Source organism: Athene noctua, chromosome 2 (genome assembly GCF_965140245.1).
Source record: "Athene noctua chromosome 2, bAthNoc1.hap1.1, whole genome shotgun sequence".
Classification (NCBI taxonomy): Eukaryota; Metazoa; Chordata; class Aves; order Strigiformes; family Strigidae; genus Athene; species Athene noctua.
The window spans coordinates 67248758-67271243 of NC_134038.1; the positions used below are offsets into that span (position 1 = coordinate 67248758).

Consider the following 22486-nt stretch of genomic DNA (forward strand, 5'->3'; position numbering starts at 1 on the left):
TTTCATCTGACTGCCTTTGTGCATGACAACATTACGTTTGTTGGAAAAGTTCAGAGCTGTCAGTGGCTAATGCCAGATACTCTGTTTCTGACGTAGGTGCCTGGAGTAGGTCAGAATGGACTGTTCAGTTTGATTCTGCTCTTGCAGAAGGTACATCAGGGAAGGTGAAGACTGACTGTCAGCCCCAGTTTTAACGTTCATATAGGTAGTGGAAGAAGTACGCAGTGACAAATCTGTAACAGGGACTGACACCAAACTCCCTTAACTTATTGGTATAAGCTGACCAAACTTTGGAGTGGGGAGGACACAGAAGGTATTGAAAGGAAATGGACAAGTAAGTAATGGGGGGCAGAGAGCAACAAGTCAAAAAGGAGTGTGTGCTGAGGCACACGGATAGTGGGTATGTGCTTCAAAATTTTCTGGCAAATAGGGCCTTTATGATTGATACAATTAAAACAATTTGGAACCTGGAAGTTGTTCTTTTTTTGCATTTTATTAAATAGATGGCTTTTGTCAATTCAATAAATGGCATTTGAAGAGGCTCTCTGCAGCAGGTCAGACAGATAAGCCCCTTTTTTTGTTTCACCATGGACATTAAAGTGTGTTTACAGAGTTGTAAAGGAGCAGGTTTTGCAATTCTTGGCTTTAGAAAGCCATCCTTAAGACATCCTGGGTTCTTCCCCCAAGTGAAATGTTCTGATTTGCACTTGGGATGACCCTGGCTAGAATGGGATAAAGCACTAAAATGTTCACATCCACTCTACAAACTGGGAAGGGAAAACACATGTATTGTTTGAAGCACATCACAGTAAATAAAACACTGAATGAGTCCAGACACTCAGCCAGACTCAGAACTGAAGAGAATTGTCAGCTGACATTTGTTATTGCTTTCTAACAATTCAGAGAGGACTTGCTTTAGCCCTGGACTAGTTTCCCCTACTTTCTAGAAATGACCCAGTACCTAATGTTGCTAAATATTGCTCAACAAAATCTCTTGCTGCTCTTCAGCAAACTCAGCCAAGAGCATTGATTTAGTGACTGAACTGTCAGCCTGGAAACCTTCCTTCGCTTATGAGGGGAAAACTCAAGTTCAGCTCCATGATTACAGGCTGCATTCCCTAGAAGGCTACAGCGTATGGCTTAGTTGTAGCGGGTGCCCCAGAAACTGAACTACTTACAGATGATCAAAGTGAGATGTCACAAAAAAGGGATGTTCTTTTCTTGGTAGATTCATTCTTTACCAAATCTAGAATGCAGTGTAGATTAAACTTCTTTTTATCCACTAGTTACTCATCAAAACCATTTTGTTCTTTTACAGTAAACAACCTACAGTGTGTTAATTTGCTGGAGAACATGGGAAAATCAAAGCAATTTTCATACAACATGAGACCAACCACTGCTGCAAAATCAAAAAATACAGGACTCAAGCACTAAGCAAAACTGAACGTTTGAAATGTAAAGAGCACATTCCAGTACAACTATTATCTTTCATAATGTACGAGTCACCAACATATTAAACTTGAACACATTTTCAATTTTATATTATCTCAGCATTACATGCCAAGCAGACTTCTAAAGAGTTGGACTCACTTTGTGTACAAATTTGTTTTTAAATGCAACTGTTAATTTATTTACTGACAGGATGAAATCTGAATTGCATTCAGAAGCAGAAACTGAAGCACTAAGCCCAGCATTACAATAGAGTTGCAGGGGCACCTAAAGTTTTCCATTGTCAAAAGTCAGAATTTCAAATGTGTTCAAATGCAGTTTCAAAGGAGAGGGAAAGTGTACTACAGATGTAGCAGTTCTGAAAGCCTGTTCTTCAATTTCACCTCAAGTTCATGAAATGTATTTCAAAATCTAAACAGGAACAGAAGAACAACCTCCATGCCCCACTTCTGTACTAAAGAAACAATTGTTTCTTAGCTAGCTGCGGATTTGGAAGGAAAAGTAGAAATGTTGACAAAAAACACTCAGTAAATAAATTGCTTTCCACAGCCCATGGAAATTGTTTGGGGTGTGTTTTCTATCCTTTGACATTTATCACTGGTTTTTTCCATATTAATAACTGGTTTTATACCTGTGCAAAAAGTTTCTACAGAAAGCAAGAAAAAACAAAACCTATTCTAGAAAGAAACTTGTTCTTATAGCTTTGGAGCTGCCAGGATACAGTATTTACCTTGCACAAAGAATTTAAAAATATGAACTCAGCAAAAATAAAAAAACATTACTCTAGTTTCAAAGTACATTGTTTTCTATTTTTTCATCTAGTTGGTATCACATAATTCTAATTTTTTAATTAATATGATGCTTTGAAATAATAGATGATTTGAGTCAATAAAAGTCTGTTTCTCTGCAAGCACTTAAGCTTTGAGGAGACCAGATTTTTTTAAACTCCCCTCACCATGGTCACCACATCTACTGAAACAACTCCCAGTAACATCTACTTACTCGAAAAGAAAGGCAACAGAGGTATGCAGTTCTTTGTAAAACTTTTATTCTGTTTCACTTACAAAAAAATTGACAAGCTTTGTTCCAACATCTTCCATTCAAAACTAAATAGAAGTAAATGCTTTACAATAAATGCAGTTCGACCTCTTTAATATACGGCGTTTATAGGGCCAGGTCCCTGGGGATGAGAGGCAAGGTAGATGTTGAAACAGTAATGGAGGTCTGTTAGCCACTGCTCTTGAACTTCACCACTCTTCAGTGTCTAGAAAGAAGGGGAGAAGAGGTAAAACTCAATTTCACCAACAGCACTTGCAGAGCTTTGCTTTGTTTTCGCAGTTAATCAGGTGCACTGTTTAAGGTACAGGCCAGCCTTGTTCACCTGCACACAGTGACGTAATTCTTCTCACTTAGTCATTTCATGTCTGCTAAAGCCGAAATAACAAAGTGTCACTACTTAGTACACCAGGTGGGTGTTACATTATGAAGTGTAAGACTTACAGCAGATGTGATTTCCTTACTCTTAATTATAGCGGCTTGCCTACTTTCCAATTCTGCAATTTATAGTCAATTAAAATGCAAATGAGCACAGTTCTACTGAAGCAGAAGAGCTCAATACCCCAGTCTACAGAACTGCTACCCACAGACCAGCACAGCCCATGGTACAGTTACTCTCCTCAGCATTCCTAAGTGGTTAAAAACACCCACCACCACCACACACAACCCACACGCAGCAGAACATCACCAAAACCAGCTGAGGTGTTTTCAGCCCCAAAGGAAACCGACCACTTCATTCTCTGTTAGAGAACTTGCACGATCCTCTCTTACAGGTTATACTTCTGGTAACAGACCTTTGAAAAGCTCCTAATGAATGCCCATGACTGGCTTACTCAAACAAGCTTTCTGCACTCAAAATTAGTAAAAGCTTTGTGTGAAGGCAGTTTCAGATTTTGTTTCTGAAGAGAGAAGCAATAGTCTGAAAACCACTGGAACAGACACATGAATATAAGCACTGGGTTTTGCAATGTTTAAAAGTATTTTGCGCCATACATATTTAAGAGAGTTTGTCTGATTTAACACCCTCTCCGTACACCTATATAGCCCTGCTCCAACAAACAGAAAAGCCTAGTTTCTTATTCTGGGACAGCTCTCCCTCAGAGGGGCCGTAGGCAATCTGCTTCCAGTGCGCTCTGTGAGGAAGGCAGCTGCTGCCCAGGGCCCTGGGCTGGGTGGAAGCTGAACTTCAGACCTGTCTCATCTGCAGAGTGACTGCAGGAGCTGAGGCAAGCAGCAGCCTTCAACACAGCCTGGACTTCCAAAACAAATAAAACCCAGTCATAACTCCTATTTTGTTCAACATCTGTTCTTCAGCATTTACGATCATTTTTAAACATAAACATGAAGTACAGATCCTTGTAGTCTCTAGGAAACAACAAGAGGTTCCATACCATGATGTCCTTGATAATCTGTTGCACCAGAAATTCATTTGTGATCATATGGCTCCTGAGCTGACCATGCTGCATTAGTAAGCGAAGCAACTGAGCAACCACGGGCAGTTCTTCCCGACAGATCCTGCTCACTTGCAGACTTTGCAGCATCAGTCTCAGTAATCGTGGCAGGAGTGCTAATGCAGAGATACACGATCCCCACAGCATATCCCTGAGAGGAAAAGAGAACAAGAATTGGAATGATCAAGGACACGTATTTCAAGTACACTTCTGTGAACCAGCCTCACAGCTGTACAAGAAACATGCCTCTGAATTCAATCACGCCAATTGCCTTCATTATAATTAGTGCCAAAGCAAAAAATTTGTACCAGAAAATGCTAAAATTGAAAATACTCTAAAATTATGTACAGCACTGGAAAAAATGTAGGATCCTGCCCTGGAGCTACCAATGTTACTGAAGCTCCAACACAGTGTAATTTCTGCTCAATGCAGCTGGGAAGATGCTTTTGTTACAGTCACTCTCCAGGTACACCTGATTTAAGGCTCATAAGAAATCAAACAATGGAACTGGCTTTGTGTGATCAAAATCAGCAAGTCATTATATACAGCAGAACTTCAACTTTAAAAAGACATCTTAAATTTTAAATAAGCTTTGAACAACTTTACTGAATGTGGAACAGGTAGAGGAAAAATCTGAAGTTTAAACTGTTTAAAGATATTTCTGTTATACAGCTAAATAAACTTATTTAAATATCTGGTATCTGTAGCTTTTTTAAAAAAAATCAAACGGATTTGCTGTCTACAAAATGATGCCTGAAAAGTTTTGTTAAAGCTGAAGTATCAAGTCAGTTCACAGGACATGCTCATAAAGCCTAATCCTCTGCATGTTACTTTTCAATGTATCTAATGAAACTAAAGGCTAAACCTAAAGATTAAGGTATAAATATCCACCCTTCTAAAGTCAGGAAGATTCTGACATCTAACTAGAACAATCTGAGATGAAATTCTGTTTTTCTTAAATCCAAGTACTGTTTACAAGTGAGCAAAAGACAGCAAAATAAATTAGGAGGATGGCTGGGGGTATCCTTTCATTTTACATCTCTAAATACTTGTGAGTATAAAGGCGAGACAATTAACATCATAAGAAAAGCAGCATTACCTTTTCTGTACGTGTTCTGCATCCTCTTTGTCTAAAGTTAGCAGAAAGTACAGAAGACTGTAACAACAAGAGGCTAAGAACTTGTGCAGGTTTTCACTTAGGATGCAAGCTTGATCCAAGAGCTTATTTATGGCACATAGAACAGATCCAGCTGTGCTATCGGGTATTACAACCAATCCAACCTGTATTAAAATAACAAAAAAACCAAGTTCGTAATTTCATACACAAGTTTTTTTGCTGATATATGTGTAGACCCAAAGGAATGTCTTTCATGTCATGACATACATTATTTTGTTTCTGTTCCAAGTTCTCCACGCTACTGTGTTTTTCAAAATTCCTATTTTCCTAAGAAATCACCACCCATACCAACAGAAGGTAAAACCAGCATCTTCAATTCCATCCCCTCTACATAAACCCTCATCTCCATGTATCTAAGAAAACCCACTGCTTTGAGCCCTTCTCTAAAAGATACAGGCACAAAGAGAATCTTTTGGACAGCACAGGTCTTTCCTTTTAAGCACCTATCATGGGACAGGGTAGCCCTTCTGTGTCTTGAAATGGCCATGAGCAGGCACTGGGGTAGAAGAAAACTCAGATTTACTTTCCAGAAAGAAAAAGCTGCTACTGGATCATCATCAGGGTGAGTTTCCTCAGAAATCCAACAGGCTCCACAGGAACAAGAGCGGTATGAGCCGAGTTAAATTAAAGCTAATGAAACATATGGTCAGCCCACAGCTGGGGTGATACTCTGCTGGTGTTAAAATGAGAACATATTGAGTAAGGATTTTACAGGCATGATAAATAACTTAGAAAATGTCTTGTTTTGGGTAGAGGCAGTGAATTAGAAAGTGCTTTAGATTTTTAAGTGCTATTTAGTAACTATCCTAGATTTTTGTCCTGTAAAGCTGTTAAAAAAAAATTCATGCATCGCTAATGTGGCACCATGTATCTTATTAAAAAACTAATTTAAGGAGTTTTAGAGTAACCTAATTTTCTCGCCTGCAAGTACATTGTTTTAAGCTGACAGAGGCAGTTGGTTCACTTAAGGTCAGCTGTTTCTTTTATAAATGTTTAGAAAAAGATCAATAAAGTACAAGCTACAGAAATGTGGAATGTATTTCATTGGTATGATTACTCAGGAGAGGTAAAAGATAAAGAACAATGATGGGTTCAAACTTTTAAATACTGCCCGTATCAGACACTAGGCATATTTCAAGGCCACGATGACCCCGCATCAGCCAGTTGCAAAGGCAGGAGAAGGATGGCATTCCTGCCTGACAGAAGGTGGACTCCAACTGTCACCAAGACCCTGCTAAATACCACAGGACACTGAGGCATGAAATAATAAAAACCAGTAATGATGTTCCTGATCAACCACAAATAGGAAATAATAGTGATTATACAGATCCATGTCTGCATATAGAGAAGCATCCTGAGGGTGGCAAGACCGCTGATGAAACGTGCCAGCCACCCGGTCTGGAAGATGCTTTGACCACAGACATTTCAATTTATACAAATCCAGTAGATGAGACTGCTCGAGTAAGTTCCCATGTAGGATGTTGCCTACACGGTGCCTTTCTTCCTTGTTCAGTGTCATCATCCAGTTAGAGATCTTGGGCAGCTGTCTCCTCAACTATAAAAATCCACTTAACTCTGCTCTCAGAGTGACAGTGCAGCAGAATGCATAAGCTGATTGGTTAGTTACGGTTTAAATCAACATCCATGCCCAAAAATCCAGACTAGAGTTACAGGGAAGTCACTCCCATATGGAAGCTTCAGCAGGGCTCCACGCAGGGAACTGCAGATACTCGTCAGATCACAGAACCACCTCAACAGGAGGACGGACATGTCCTCCCTCTCAGCAGGCAGCATCACGGGTAACTGCAAATTCTGGCCCTTGAAATTCTGTCATGCAGCTCTGACTTTGCCAGCCCCATGCTCAGCTCAGGGTGTAATCAGGATTAGAAGACGACAGACTGTAAAACTCATCTAAAGCTTCTAGTTGCTCTTCTGAAAAGCAAAGCAAACCAAAACAAGGAGCCTTTCATTTACAGCTGTCCTGGCTTGAAAACATGCTGAACTAGTCAGAGCAGAAAAATCCATTTAAGTTTGGATACCAACAGTTATTCGGTATTTTTTAAAACTCCACACTCATCTTGTTAATAACTTCTGATAATGCTGAAATTATACATTAAATATATGGAATAAGTGGATTCGAGAGTTAATTGGACTGTTACAAAATCCATCACAAGGAAGTTAACCTAGAAGACAAAATGGTACTTACCAGATATTTACAGATGCCAGTCTGGAGAATGTCGAAACACTGACTTTGTGAAGGTATAGTGGACAAGCTGTGACAGATCATCTGTTTTAATAAAACAAAGTTGTATTTCAGTACTCTAAATGCAACCACCAATCATTCCCTGTGGAGTCATACTCTGCTGACAGACCTAAATACAAAGTACCTATAGGGACACAGCAGCTTTGTCTCAAAAGTACTGATGCTTTACAGTCTGTAAGAGTAACACTGTCAGTGTTTAGAGAGATGATGAACTGTTCAGTGTTTAGAGAGACGATGGCCTACCCCATTAGGTTTTTTTGGTAGAGGCTTTCTTCATTTTACCTGTGTGATGGAAATGAAAAGCCAAAAATATTCTACAGCTACAGTACCACACTGGGCCTCCACATACCTCTCGTGGGAGCTGAAGAATTTCAGAAAACAGCTTTACAGGTAACTGTGTCAAGCATGAACCAGAGGAATCACAGTGAAACAGGACAGAAAAATAACAAAGAAGAAAGTAGCAAAGATCCATTTCCAACTTACTTTACATTGCCAAAAATAACATGTTCAAAGATCATACAAAATGTAGTACTACAGAGGGAAATCGTGCTTTATGAACTGCCAAAAACTTTCTGGTTCTTATATAATCAGGCACTAGCAAACTGTATTGGCTGCCTTGAGGCATGATGGAAAGAGATAGAAAAAAAAACAAACCCAAAAACCTGAAGACTCAGATCTTCTTTTTTTTTTTTAGTAAAAACCATAGGGGGGGGGGGGGGGGGGGGGAAGAGTTGACCAAGACCCCATGAAATGCTATATGGCTTCTGGATCTGGATCAGATAAAGAAACTAGAGCCCTAGCTGATTGGCTAGGAAGCTGTACTACAATCCTCAGTGGATGGCTTTCTCTGTTCCTCTTTTCCTTCCCTTTTATTCCAATAATTTGCAATCTAGAGAGCTTGGATGACCTCCCTCTGTTTACATTCACTGCTTATCCCACCTGAGCATCAGCTGAAGCCTCCGGAAAGCAACATGCACAGCATGCCCGCATTATGAGACCACTAGCAATTGTGACATCCTGCTAACGACAAGCAAGATGGAAGAACCAATCCATGAGGAATGAAGTCTTCTATTTGTGTTTAAGGGAATCGGAAAGAGAACAGCAAGATCAGGCGTTTGAGGGAGGGAATAATTTATGTCCCTGAGTCTTACAAATATCTCAACTAAGTAAAAACCATTTCTCTAAGATAACCTTGATGCCTGAAGAAAGAGCTTAAGAACACTTTCACGGAACGATCTGGCTTGAGGGACTAAATTCTGTGATAGTGTCCTGGTTTTGAGACTTAACTGGAATTGGGGCAGGTCAAGACACCTAAACAAGAGATAATGACAAAACAGAAAACATCACCCATGTTGTGTCAAACATAACAGTCCACAACATTTCCAGCTGAAGAAAGACTCCAAGGAAAGGAGAGGTTAGCTCAAGATCCTGTGGTATGAAAGCTCAATCCTAAAGTGATGCGGATACCATTGGTGGTTTAACTGGGAATGGCCAAGCAGTATCGTTTGTGGTGATACAACAGCGTACTCAGCTTCTTTTCCACATTATATGCCACATGTGCTTTTGGGCCTGCTTAAGTTGGCCAAATCCAGGAGATCATTAACACATCTGCTTGTCTGAACATAATACTATCATGACATCGCTCATGTTAATAGGCATTGCAGGTATAACCATGCCAATACTCAGTTTGACTAGTAGGGCTATTTAAAAGACTATTTTACAGATACTCCTGCAATGAATATCCTTATTTTTGATACTGTACATTTATTAATGAAATATTATTAAAACTGTGCATTCAATCTTAGATACGGTAGTGCTTCCGTTCACTGTGATTTGAAAATGATAAAGTATTAAGTCCTTTGTAATATTCCCCAGAAACACACTCCAAACACCTACGTATTAGCGGTGTCAAGGAATAAAATCAGGCTGAGACAGCGGTTACTCCTGGGGATTGTCATGTCAAAGACAAACTCTGACGCCAATCTGACCTAGTATTTTAACGAGTAACACTTACACAAAAGGTAAAGCTACATTGATGAAATCTGTCGACTGGCAGCTCAAAGTTGAGAAACCCTGCCAAGACAGGAGGACTGGACTAACCTGTAGAAAAGATCACATGGGTTTGATGAATAAAAGATATAGAAAAACTTCAGTGAAAGAGAAGTGGCAGGTCATGTGCTTGGAGACTAATAAAAATTTCTGCATGCAACTAGGAGTTTTAACAGTTGGAAATGAGGAGAAAATTCTGTGCATAACAACTGACCACAAGGTGATTGTAATGCAACCATGAAACAGGCAAACGTCACTTTAGGATGAAAAAATAATCACAATGGAAGTGATGAGACCGTATTGATCGCCTGTTCCAATACTGTTACCCAAAAAGCAGATTTGTGCCTGGCGTGCAATAAACCAACCTTGACACACTCAGAAGAGATACTGTATTTACTGAGGCCTGGGTACCTGGTGGGCTTTTCCACAAATCAAGCACACCAACAGTAGGTTTTCATGCTCCTTTTATACATAAAAATTGGAAGTTAGTATTTTTCCATAACACGCCTATTAGATACTGATTGGTTAGCTACTAACATACAATTATAATATGGCTTACCTAATGCTTCTAATACTGCGCATGCTCAGGGGAAGGGTCTTAACCTGGGCAGGGGTCTTTTTGACCTGTGTGTGTATTTTTTAGTATTATAATGAAGGTAGTTCACTTTCAGGACACTCAAACGTTGGTTTCATTGCCAAGTGAACTGATCAATTATTCACTTTGTCAGGTTGTCAGATAACTCATTCTCAACACAATTCTATACATTGTCTTTATGGCTCAGGATGTTCTCAATATTTTCTAAGGTATGGAGAACAAAGCCTATTCTTTATAAATTTCAATGTCTCACCTGACCAATCTTATGATTATCCCCAGGTGTGCACTAACTATAGCTACTAGCATAATCCTTAACCATGAAATTTAGTAAATATGAAGTATACTTTATCAATACTACTCTATAAGACCCTACTTAAGACTATTTCTGACATACTGTGCAAAGCAAGAGTTACTCATTTTCAGGAAAGGTAAATTCAAACTGAATGGGCATAGAAAAATTGCACAAAAAACCCACAGATCCTGTCTTACACATGTCAACAGAAAGTTGACAGCCTCAGCTGGAAAAATTTACAAATACAACAGACAGGTGAAAACCACTGCAGGAAAATAACCATAACCATCAGCATAACTGGCTGGGACTGCAGGTGAGACAGAAATCAGGAAGGATGATTATGAAAGGGGAAACAAATGCAGGAGACATTTGTTGCTCATAGTACAGAGCTCAGACAGTTTACAAATGAGGTATGCCATATGCTTGTGAGCACATCACACCAGACACAGTATGCTAGAGAGATCCCCTTTAATTCAGTACATACTCACAAGAGATCAACAGATCGAAGGCCTTGAAAGCAAATCCACCAGGCCCACCCAGCAAACTAAGGTTTCTACATTAATAAAACCATTATTATTTCACCCTTAGGACTATGACCCTAGAATAGGCCACCAGTCTACTGAGGTTCTCCCTGAGATGACAAGTTGTAGGAGCATTTTTAACAGGTACAATTCACCAACATTCAGACTCTTTCAGAATTGGCAAGCGAAATGGGCATCATACCACTGGAGAGCAGCACACTTGCTAGGAAGGGTCGTGGTAAAGTGCATTGGCACGTCAGTTTTTCAACCTTTTAGATCTTCCTGACCCTCAAAATAGCACAACCATTCCCCCCCATCCCATCCTGTTTTCCTACGATTAAGTGGGAGTGGCAATCCTTTTCAATTCCATAAATTAAATCCTGCTTGAAATGGGTTTCATAACAAATGCCTGTTATAAAGTGAAACTGAAACGTTATTAGACATGGAAATGAAAAGCAAAGAAAACTTAATTATCACGTGAAAATTAGTATTTTTCCTTACAATTTATTTTCCTTAGGCAAGAGTTTGCATGATGTTTAATTTCCATAATAAAATGTCACAGCTGATGCATTATTTTACATTTGATTAGTATTTATCACATTTTTGGCGCATTCATAGATTGGTTTTGGACCAAAGCCAGAGTAGTTTTCTTTCAGAGTATTAGTGAAGTGAATGGACAGAGAAACAGCATTTCTGATTGTAGGGGAGTTATATCATTTTGAGACAAGTTATTTCATAGCAGGTTTGGTTTAGGTTTAGAGGTTGGGGTTTTTTTTTTAATTTTTTATTGTGTTTCAATGTCCACTTGAATAAAGTAAACCAAAGAAAGCATTCTCTTAAATACAAGGATTATCTGTTAGTATTGTGCAGCAAATACTACAGGCTCTGTAATCCACTGGCATTTTTTCAAAACCAAGCTTTATTGCTTAGACAAGCCCAACTACCCATCTTACTCATGAGCCACACAACTACAAACAAGAGTAGCCAGCTGAAATGGGAAGGAGGGGGGTGGTGGTGGTAAAGCACTCCCTGGGTTTTTTGGAGATCCTGACACAGACACAATGGAGTATTTTACTCTAGTCTTCAACTGGATGACTTAAAAGCATTTTTGCTGCTGACAGCCAACATACCTAACTCTTAATCCAATCTGAAACAGACTTCTCATAGCTCATGAGAAGCTCATACAACCAGAGGAATCCATCAGTGTAATACTGCTTATGTGTAAGATGCTCTCAACTCCAAAAGGTGGAGCTCGGACGACCTGAGGAAGTCCAGTCTCAACCTAAGCCCTCACAGCAACAGGAACACACATAAATGGTGAACTGAGAGTAACGTTTTGTTCATTATTTCACTGTTCCCACTCCCTAAATCACTCAGTGCTTCCCATGTGATAAAAAGCCTCAAGGGAAATATCGTATCAGTAACTCTCCAGGGAAAATCTGCATATTATTTGAAGCTTAATCATGCTGCAAAGTACTCTTTTCCAAAGAAAAATACTCACCTTCCTCTGAAGACACACACAAGTGTGAGCAGAGAGGAACTAAGCAAGCAGGAAAGAAAATGGATCAAGTATTTTAGCGAGCCACTCTGTGGAGTCAGACCAAAGATAGTTCAGACTCCAAGAGAAGTGATTTTATTAAAAAAGAAAGTTGGCACACAGCAGACACTATATCCTAAGGTGAACTTTAAAATACATTTTTCAATTCACATCGACATCCACCTCAAACACAGGTAACTAAAATGTAACAGGCTGTTCTGCCGTCAATTCCCAAGCCCTTGTGAAATGACTATTTCGAGCGGGACTCTATCCAGTATAACATGTTACTGTAGAGCGTAGAAAACGAGAAGTTTTCAGGTGATGGGGCAGGCAATGAAGCTTGCCGTCTGAAGCCTGGCCAGCTTCCCCCGAAGCACCCTAGCTTATCAGACAGTGTACTCCCTTGACAGGTGCCGCTTCTTTTTCTGAAATAAATTGATTTGACAGGGCAATATTAACAGTGCCCTGAGTTGTTGAGAAAGCTGCGTACAACAAGAGATCTTTGTTCATCTGCCTTGGCTAAGCTCACAGGGGCGGATGTGAAAGGTATTCCTGATTCAGTGACTCCAGAAAAAAAGAAAAAACGAACACCAAATCTTCACATGAAACTCACACACCACTGCAATAAACCAAAACAAAACCTAGGTTAAAAAAAGAAAAAGCTAAAAAGAAGGAACAGAGTCTGTAGGAGAACATTACATAGGCGGGTAACGGGACAAAACCACTACAGGGCTAATTTTACATTCAGGATAGCAAAACGGGAACATGTATTGTGTCCCGCATCTTGATAGAGTACGTATTTGCAAAGACTTAGAAGGATTATGAAACACAGTTAATGTCCAACTGCTGGCTCAGAAACAGGGTAACCGCAGCATCCAAACTCACCTTGCATGCAGTCTGATGTTAAACCTGTCTTAAGAGGTAACTAAACCAAGTGAAGTTATCTTTATTGGCCACTGGACACAAATACATGTGTGGCCGTCACCACTGCTCACCTCCTGTGCAACAATTTGATCACGTGTTTAAATCTGGGTACCAGCAAGATTTGGTGCCAGGAGACAGAGAACTATAGGCTAGATGACTAAGTGACAGGCATTTCTAGAAATACTACTCTTGTCAGCAAACCCAGGTTTTATGCCCAACAGCTAATGTGCTATCCAGAAGTAGGTGAAGCTATACCTGAAAAACGGCACAGGTCTGATTCTCTTTTCAGAGCCATCTTGCTAGCAAAATTCAAAGAAAGGACACCACAAAATAGCTTTGCTACCCAAGGAGCTTTTCTTTTATCCCCTTGCGGCCATAATAAGCCCTTCTTTCACAGCTTCCTCACAGCTATAAAACGGCAGCACAGTTGATTCCTCCTCCTCGTGGATGCCTCCCCGTCAGACCACATGCAGGACAAAGGAACATCTGATGTACAGGTCTCCAAATACACATGCCTGACCCTTCCCCTAACAAAAAGGCCTGAAAACACACAAAACCATACACTTTGGAAGCTAGCTCTTGTCCCACAATGCCTGTCTATTTGAGCAAATATAGGTGTCACAAGCCAGAATGTGAATATAGAGCACAATGCACAGTAACTGTAGAGATATTAATTCACATTAGTTACAGTATTATGTGAGCTCCCAGCTATAAAATGTCACAAGATATGCTGCAAGTATATGATGCAGGTACAGTGGAGCACTGGCCTGAAAAATCAAGTTTGTGTTTCAGTGTTTGATTTTTTTTTGATTGGTTTTGGGGTTTTGGTGGGGGGTTTTTGTTTGGTTTTGTGTATTGGTGTGGGGTAGGGTTTTTTTACATTTTAAGGTTTATATCTTAAGAAAATTATGGAAGAGACCTTTGAAAAAGAGCTTTATTCATTTTAGGAGGACTTAAATTTGTATAATTTCTTTTGTTTCTTTGGAATTTGCATTACTTTTCAAGAAAAAAAATATTTTAATTTCTAAACATTAAACTTGGATATGATATAGTGCTACAAAACACTAACAGTCTTACACAGAAATTTTTTATCCTCCTTAAAGAGGGTAAAAATTATACCATACTTCTAGTTCAGAAGGGTCACTATTTACCCTCAGCTGCCTCTAACCTGGAAATCTCAGTAAAGACAAGTTGAAATCTTACAGGAATCTTCAACTCAAAATCTACATTTTAAAAGTTCAGTGGTTTTTTGAAGTGTTAATCTCTGCTTGAAGTTAACCTACAGTGCTGCAACACCACCTTTTACTTCACGACAAACTTTCTTGCAGGACTTTTAATTTACATGCACTGACTTGCTATCGTTATTGATTTGTCATAATTTTTCATAGCATTATCAGTGCAGATATAGCCTTGCTCTCTCCGTTTCACTTGTAAGACTTCTCTGGTTTTGACATACATTATTATGTTATATTACACACATCAAGGTTTTTGAATTCAAGACTGCTTTTAAAAGCAGCTGACCTTCTCCAGTGTTTGCTCTTAAACTTTTTAAATGTTTTGTTATTTTGTTTCTTCAAGTCAGCTATGTGCTCAATATAACTCTCCAGTCTTGACTTACAAGCAGAACTTTCAAATTATCATTTGCTTTCCCCCTCCAAGATGTTTAAGCGTCACAAACATCAAATATTACAACAGAAATTATCATATATACACGGTTACCTTGTTAAACTGTTCATTTCTGTTGGCACTATTTCATTCGATACTGGCAGAGCAATTCAATTACAGGGGAGTGAACAATATTACCGACAAACACTACAGGCACAGTTACAATGAGCAAAGACTGAAGCCTCTTCCCTAAGGCTGCAACCATTTATTCTGGAGCCCCATCTATTTCAGCTACAGGGGTGTGATTTTAAATAATTGGCTTTAATAAGGCAGAAGTCTTTTTAAGTAGAAGTTGCTCCAGAAAAGGAACCAAGGTTTCCACATTTAACGTATCTTTTAGACAAAATATAAAGACTAACCTCCACAGCTACAGAAATAGCTTTTAAAGGGACACTTTTCTTAGGTACTGCTCCTTAAGTGAAAAATCACCATTACCTAAAAGCTTCCACAAAAACCACCCCCAGGGTTTCAGATTTCCCCTATACCAATTACTCTCTAGACAAAAGAAAAAAGTTATGAACAGTATCCATCTCAAAACAGTTTAGTTATAAAACACTTTAAAGCATTAATTCCTATCAGAAGTGCATTTGTTTGGCCTTTTTCACCAATTACGGTTAGCCACATGCTACCAAGTGCCCTAGTTATATTAACACCCCAGATGTCCAAACTGCCACTTGAAAATGCCTTGCGTTACTCCTTCACACAACCTGCTTTCTCCAGAGGCACACCTTTTCTTCTTCCACATCTCTGGCATGCATACGTTACACATTACATTCCCTCTCACAGTTCACTGCCATTAGAAATTCATACCACTCACTGCACAGTACAGCTAGCTAGCAACAGAAAGCTGGGACTGCCTTCCTCTGGATTTGAAAACAAAGTTGAGCAGCGAGCAGTAAAGTCAATAGGCCATGGCCTCCTACAGATTCACGCCCGGAACCCTTCACCCCTTGCCCTTCTGTGTCTTCAGCTCTGCAACTCTAGCTGCTCCTGCCTCACAACCACCTGGCACCCCTGTGGGCCAAGCGACAGCAGAAACCGAGCTATAAACTGCCCAGGGCTAATCTAGAGCTTTTTCTCTTCCTCCTGCTTATTTTCATAAAACTTATGGGCAACTAGTATTTGCAAGTTTGTTCTCTTAGCAGTGAGCCAAAAGCTAGCCAATGGTTTAGACAAAACTAGTGGTGGAAGAGAAGAAAAATGAATGAACTAATAAGAATCTGATCGGTAGTCTCATTTATTCACAGGAAACCAGGCTGTCAATTCTTAATTCCACCAGTTCCTTATTTTCATCCACAACAGAGTATTTTTTCCATTATGAACACACTCTGAATTACAACTACACAATGAGAACTCTTTTAAATGAACAATTCTCAACATAGAGGCCTGAATGCTGCCTGCTCTGAAGCCAACAGAGGGCTGTTCTCACTTACTAGGTATTTTAAATTACTACAAATATTTTGCTTAACACTACAGCATCACCATAAACCTCCTTATCCAGCAAGAGAAAGCATGAAAGATCCAGCATTCAGAAGCTGTGCCACTCCACTCAGTTCCACCAAAAGCGTAACTAATTCAAGCTGTGTTTTATTATTTCCTGTAGCACTTCATTCAAATAATTTTGCATCACAGCTAAAAATATTTTTTGATTTTGAAATTGTGTCACACCTTGAACTATGTGCACTTGGAAGAAAGCGGTCTCCAAACCTATGTCCCTCAAACTCAGTGCACATAGAGCCATCATATCATACTGTCTTTCAAGACATCCTAGAAGAGCCTCCCAATTTGCTGGCAGTTTTCTTCTCCCCAGAAGTTGCAGCTCTGGGTTAGAGAAGGGCTTGTTGCTGTTTGGTTTATTTTCTTTGGAGAGGAGAGTAGCTTGTTCAATACCTGGTGGAGACTACTTGCTCTACAAAAAGTATTCCTGTGCAACTTCTGGCAAATTTTGAACTGAAAGGTTTTTCCCAAGCCAGGATTTCCCCCCCCCGCCCCACCTCATTTTTTAAAAAATGGTCCAGCCTCCAAATCCAAGTTTTTATGGACTACATTCCCCAGAATGTTTTCTTTACAAACTGAACACAAGACAGAGTCTGGATCAACATCTTCGAGGTTGAAGAACAGTACTCAACAAGGAAAAGAGGAAGCCCCTAAAACTTACCGAACACAGCACCATATTAGATACTTAAACACAAAGAGTCATCTAAGTCTAACTTCTGATTTTTTTTGAAGTGGTAACTTCAGCATAGTTTTGTTTATATATCACTGTATCTAAGATTGCTGATGAAATCAAAAGCAGTCAAGTGAAAAATGAATGGAATCCTGTGATTCATAAAAGGAAGCGTTGCCTTAATACTGATCTTGTCTTCGTAAAAACAGAGAGATTTGGAACACAAACAGTGTATCCCAGAGACCATTATTACCAGATCAGAGGCAAGAGGAAAGAATATCTTTATTTTTCTCTAGTAGGAAAGAAAACTACTGAAGAGGTGCCCCTACTTTTCTGACCACAAATTCCATGGAAAAATAAGAGCCGTTCTGGGGAGAACACCCTGAACGGCATTGTCCTTCTGGAAAGCATTTAATGGAAACAAATTTACTTCCAGATCATACATAACAACCTACCAAAGAAAAATCTCCCCATACTAGGAATTTCATTACGCTCTAAAAGCAAAAATAATTCTGAAGAGGTCTGTTGATAGTAAAACAGAAGTTCTGTATTTTCCAGATGAGAAATTTCAACAGAATCATTCAAGTTTGAAGGGACACACTCCACCCCACACCCCCCTCCCCTTTCAAGTTCCCTCTAGTCCAAACACTCCTGCTCAAGCTGAATCAGCTAAAGCAGGTCACCCAGCATTGTGTCCACTCTGGCTTTGAGTATCCCTGTAGATGTGAATGATAATGTCTCTAGGCTACTTATTCCAGTGTTTGACCACCCTCAATGTGAAAAGGTTCTCTTGTGTTTAGATGGGACTTCATGTGTTTTGATTTGTGCCGTCTTGTCCGGTCACTGAGCATTACTGAGAAGAGTCTGGCTCCATTCTCTTAGTTCCCTCCCACCAGGTATCTAGACACACTGATAAGATCCCCCCTGAGTCTTCTCTGACCAGGCTGAACAGTCCCAGATCTCCCAGCATCACCTCATACACGCCTCCCCTGTACCGGGGAGCCCAAAACTGTACTTCAGATGTGACCTCACCAGTTCTGAGTAGAGAAGAAAGAACACCTCTCCTGACTCGTGGCAACACTCCTCCTCGTGCAGCCCAGAACGCTGCTGGGCATTTTTTTTTTGCCACGAGGGTGCATTACTCACTCATGGGCAGCTTATTATCTACCTCAAGGTCCTTCTCTGCAGAGCTGCTTTCCTGCTGCCCAGCCTCCCGCATTTACTGGTGCCTCAGGTTAATCCTCCCCAGGTGCAGGAATCTGCATTTTCCTTTACTGAACTTCATGAGGTTCCTCTGCTCAGTTCTCCAGCCTGTCCCTACCCCTCCAAATGGCAGCACAACTGTCTCCTCTATCTCCCAATCCTCCCAGTTTTGTACCATCTGCAAACTTGCTGAGGGTGCACTCGGTCTTATTGTCCAGGTCATTAACAAAGGTTAGAAAATAATGGCCCCACTACAGATCCCTGGGGAACACCACTACTGAATTGCCTCCAACTGATCACAACCCTCTGGCCTGGCTGTTCAGGTAGTTTTCAACTCACTCTGTCTATTTATCTAAACCATTCTTTGTCAACATGTTGAGAAGAACGTTATGGGATACAGCATCAAAAACCTTACTCAAGTCATGATAAACTGCTCTCCCCCTCACCCACCAAGCTACTTATCTTGTTGCAGAAGGCTAATGAATTGGTTGAGCACAATTTGCAATTTATAAATCCTTGCTGACTATCCCTGATCACTTTTTAGGTGTATCTGATATAACCCAGTTCACTAAAAGCTTTCTCTCCACAATCACTAACATGCTTATGAGGAAAAGCCTTCAATCTCCCTCTCAAGCTGTGTTATAAGCGGCAGGCCAGAACTTCCTTTGGTTAAGAGTCTACACAATAAAGTGGGTCTAGAAAGTCTCATCATTCTTCACACAGGTTTTTGATGCATGGCATTTTTATTCATATTCATTCTCTTTAGTCTCCAGAAAAGACTCGAGGCTGACACATAACTGCAGAAGCAATGCAATGCTCCATAAGATGTTTAAATCCTCCTTCATTACTAACCAAGGATATCCAGCTCTTTGCTTAATGACTGCCACCCACTTCTGTGAACCTGAGAGAGCACCTTGTATCTTTCCCAAGAAAAGGTACTTTAGCAAAAGGAAGTCTCAAGTTCCTGAAAATATTGACTCTCCTTGATGGCACCATAACACTGAAAAGCTTGTGGTAGAAGTAAATTAGAACTTGCAACCAGGAACCAAAGCCACAGATAAGCTATCTACAATCAAACTATTTCACTGTCCCTAATTTTCAATTACATTTTTCTCACAGTCCTATTTCTTAGCCAACTTTGATAGACTCGTGAAAGAGAAGTAAAAAGAAGATGACGACATAAGAAGTGACACTGGCTGGCTGGACAGTCCCACAGTGTGGTGGTCAATGGAGCTAAATCCAGCTGGCGGCCAATCACAAGTGGTGTTCCTCAGGGCTTGGTGTTGGGACCATTTCTGTTCAACATCTTTATTGAAGACCTTGATAAGGACATAGAGCATATCATCAGTAAGTTCGCAGATGACACCAACTTAAGCGGGAATGTCGATCGGCATGAAGATAGGGAGGCTCTACAGAGAGACTTGCATAGATTGGATCTGTGGGCCAACGTTAATGGGATGGGCTTCAACAGGGACAAGTGTCAGGTCCTGCACTTGGGCCACAACAACCCCCTGCATGGCTACAGGCTTGGGGAGGTGTGGCTGGAGAGCTGTCTGGAAGAAAAGGATCTGGGGGTTCTAACTGACAAACAGCTGAACATGAGCCAGCAGTGTGCCCGGGTGGCCAAGAAAGCCAATGGCATCCTGGCTTGTATTAGAAAGAGAGTGACCAGCAGAAGGAGGGAGGTGACAGTCCCCCTGTACTCTGCACTGGTGAGGCCACACCTGGAGTATTGTGTCCAGTTCTGGGCACCTCAATACGAGAGAGATATCGAGGTGCTGGAGAGAGTGCAGAGGAGGGCAACGAAGCTGGTGAAGCACTTGGAGAACAGATCCTGTGAGGAGAGATTGAGGGAGCTGGGACTGTTCAGTTTGAGGAGGATAAAGCTGAGGGGAGACCTCATCACTCTACAGCTACCTGAAAGGACACTGCGGAGAGGTTGGTGCTGGTCTCTTCTCACAGGTAATTAGTGACAGAACAAGGAGGAACGGCTTTAAACTGCAGCAGGGGAGGTTCAGACTGGACATTAGGAAATAAATTTTCACAGGAAGAGTGGTCAGACAGTGGAACAGGCTGCCCAGAGAGGGGCTGGAGTCACCATCCCTGGAGGTGTTTGAGGGTTGTCTGGATGAGATGCTGGGGGATATGGTGCAGGGGAGAACTTTGTAGAGTAGGGCTGATGTTTAGACTCGATGATCCCAAGGGTCTTTTCCAACCTGAATGATTCTATGATCTAAAGATGTGTCAGTCATGGTACCAAACAACTTTGTTTAAAATACTTTTCCACACATAATAGCACACATTCAATATATGCCTCGGACTATCATTAGTTTCAGTAGATTATCATTTCAACTTTATGAACTAGAAGAGAAAAATGTACTGTATACTGGTTTCTTGAACCAAAAAGACTGCCATGAATAAATCTCACACAGCCCAGAATAAATCACACAGCTAAAACTTCTGTTAAACTCTTCTTTCTGCATTCATGACAGATTTCATAGATAATGTCAAATTGTCATGTCATTAAAACATTATTTCACACCTTAAAGTGGTTTCTGGTGAGCTAAGCAATAAAAAGAGTTAAGCCAGAATGAAGACCAATGCACCTGTTCTGAATAAAACCTGGTGGCTCAGATCCCTTTAGAACCAACAATAAAATTAAGCTTTCAGCTCTTATGATCTTTCAAGCAGGAACCAAATTCATAGTGAAGTTTCTAATCCCAGTAAATTTTGATTAAATAAGCATCAGAAGTTATTCTAAATAATCACCAATGCCAAGTTAATATTACTTCCAAGTTAAAATCTCATTTAATGCAAGTGCTTTTTAATTAACAGTGGAATTTACTCTCAAAAAAAAATTCTTTATAATTAGTATTTTTACAATTAATTTATTTTTGAAAGCCAAAACATATTGCTGGTCTTAATCTTATTAGTGCTTAAGAATTTTCCACCAGGCTTCTACCCATTTTTTCCATGAGTATTGTTTTGCATACTACATGTCTGAACATTCACCTTTAAAAGCAGCTTCCTTCAAAATATTATCTGATGGCTGTAGAAAAACATTGGCTGTTCAACAGCTATTATATTTTTCATTCTTTTTTCAGCTCAACTCACAACAAGATTTAGGCCTCCGCGGAAAGGGGACAGAGAGCACTCGGAGTTTGTATGCTGTCATTTAGAATTAGTGTTGATGTATTACCTCTGTCACAGCCCAGTGGTGTAAAAACTGGTCCAGATCAGTTAGGTAAAGACGGACAGGTGAAAGCTGTGTCTGGCTAATGTGTGGTTTTCCTCTAATGCCCTGGAGACTAGTCAACTCCTCTCTTGAAAACCCTAGAGGAAAAGAAGCAGTACAACAGTATCACAAGGCAAGCCAAGCACTGTTCTACTTCAACAGAGTCACTGATAAAAACTGTCTTTTAAATTGTGTCTACATAACTTTTTTTTTTGTAAAATGCTCTTGCTTGGTATTTTCAGTTAAGTATATCAAAATACAAATTCTGACTTCTGAAAGGAAACAAAAATATTTGAAAAAGCAACAAGCATACCCAGTTAACCTATAATGTGGCATAAAAAAGCAAACTGTAAAGAGGCCAATGTTATGCTGCTATTTTTAATGTATCTTTAAAAAAATAATAAAAAAAACAGGTATAATGCAAGACAGTTCACCATCTGTTCACAATAACTCAGTAACCTTCTAACATAACCTCAGCATTTAAAAAGTAAATTAAATAAATAGGCTATTTATTTCTAGACAGGTATTAGATGTTTTAGTAAAATGGGACTACTGCTTCAAAACAGTCACTTGGCTTTTGCTTTGTTTTTTCAGTTATCTCAGCACTCTCTTCACTGTTTTAGGAAAAAAAAGGTAATTTTTGAAAGCAAGGTAGTTCGAACATTATGAATGACTGAGGTGATGAAGAAAAACCAGGACAAGTTACTGGAAGATATTTCTCAGTAACATGATGTCATTTTAACCACTGTAATTTCCCAAAGTTGTATCACCACAGACTACAACTATTTTTATATCTGAGTGAGAATATAGTAGCAGAAGTAATTCTGCTCAGTTGTTGACCCTGGGCAACTCTCTTCGATATACTGTGATTACTTTATTCTGATGGAATGTTTTTAATAGCA

The 22486-nt window shown here is 39.9% G+C and overlaps 2 protein-coding genes across 5 annotated transcripts in view; one reads left to right on the top strand and one right to left on the bottom strand.

Moving 5' to 3' along the window:
- INVS (inversin) overlaps window positions 1–2275 on the top strand; it is a 98911-nt gene extending 96636 nt beyond the window's left edge. For all 4 annotated transcript variants that reach the window (XM_074899347.1, XM_074899348.1, XM_074899349.1 and 1 more), the window contains one exon: window positions 1319–2275. In XM_074899347.1, coding sequence (XP_074755448.1) covers window positions 1319–1434 — 116 coding nt within the window. In that variant the 3' untranslated portion in view covers window positions 1435–2275. The remainder of the gene's footprint in view (window positions 1–1318) is intronic.
- Window positions 2276–2345: 70 nt separating this feature from the next.
- Window positions 2346–22486, bottom strand: part of TEX10 (testis expressed 10) — a 59534-nt gene continuing 39393 nt past the window's right edge. Inside the window, exons 12-16 of the mRNA XM_074899352.1 lie at window positions 21549–21682; window positions 7340–7420; window positions 5056–5237; window positions 3897–4107; window positions 2346–2713 (exon numbers count right to left, since the gene is read on the bottom strand). Of these exons, the coding sequence (XP_074755453.1) occupies window positions 2600–2713; window positions 3897–4107; window positions 5056–5237; window positions 7340–7420; window positions 21549–21682 (722 nt within the window). The 3' untranslated portion in view covers window positions 2346–2599. The remainder of the gene's footprint in view (window positions 2714–3896; window positions 4108–5055; window positions 5238–7339; window positions 7421–21548; window positions 21683–22486) is intronic.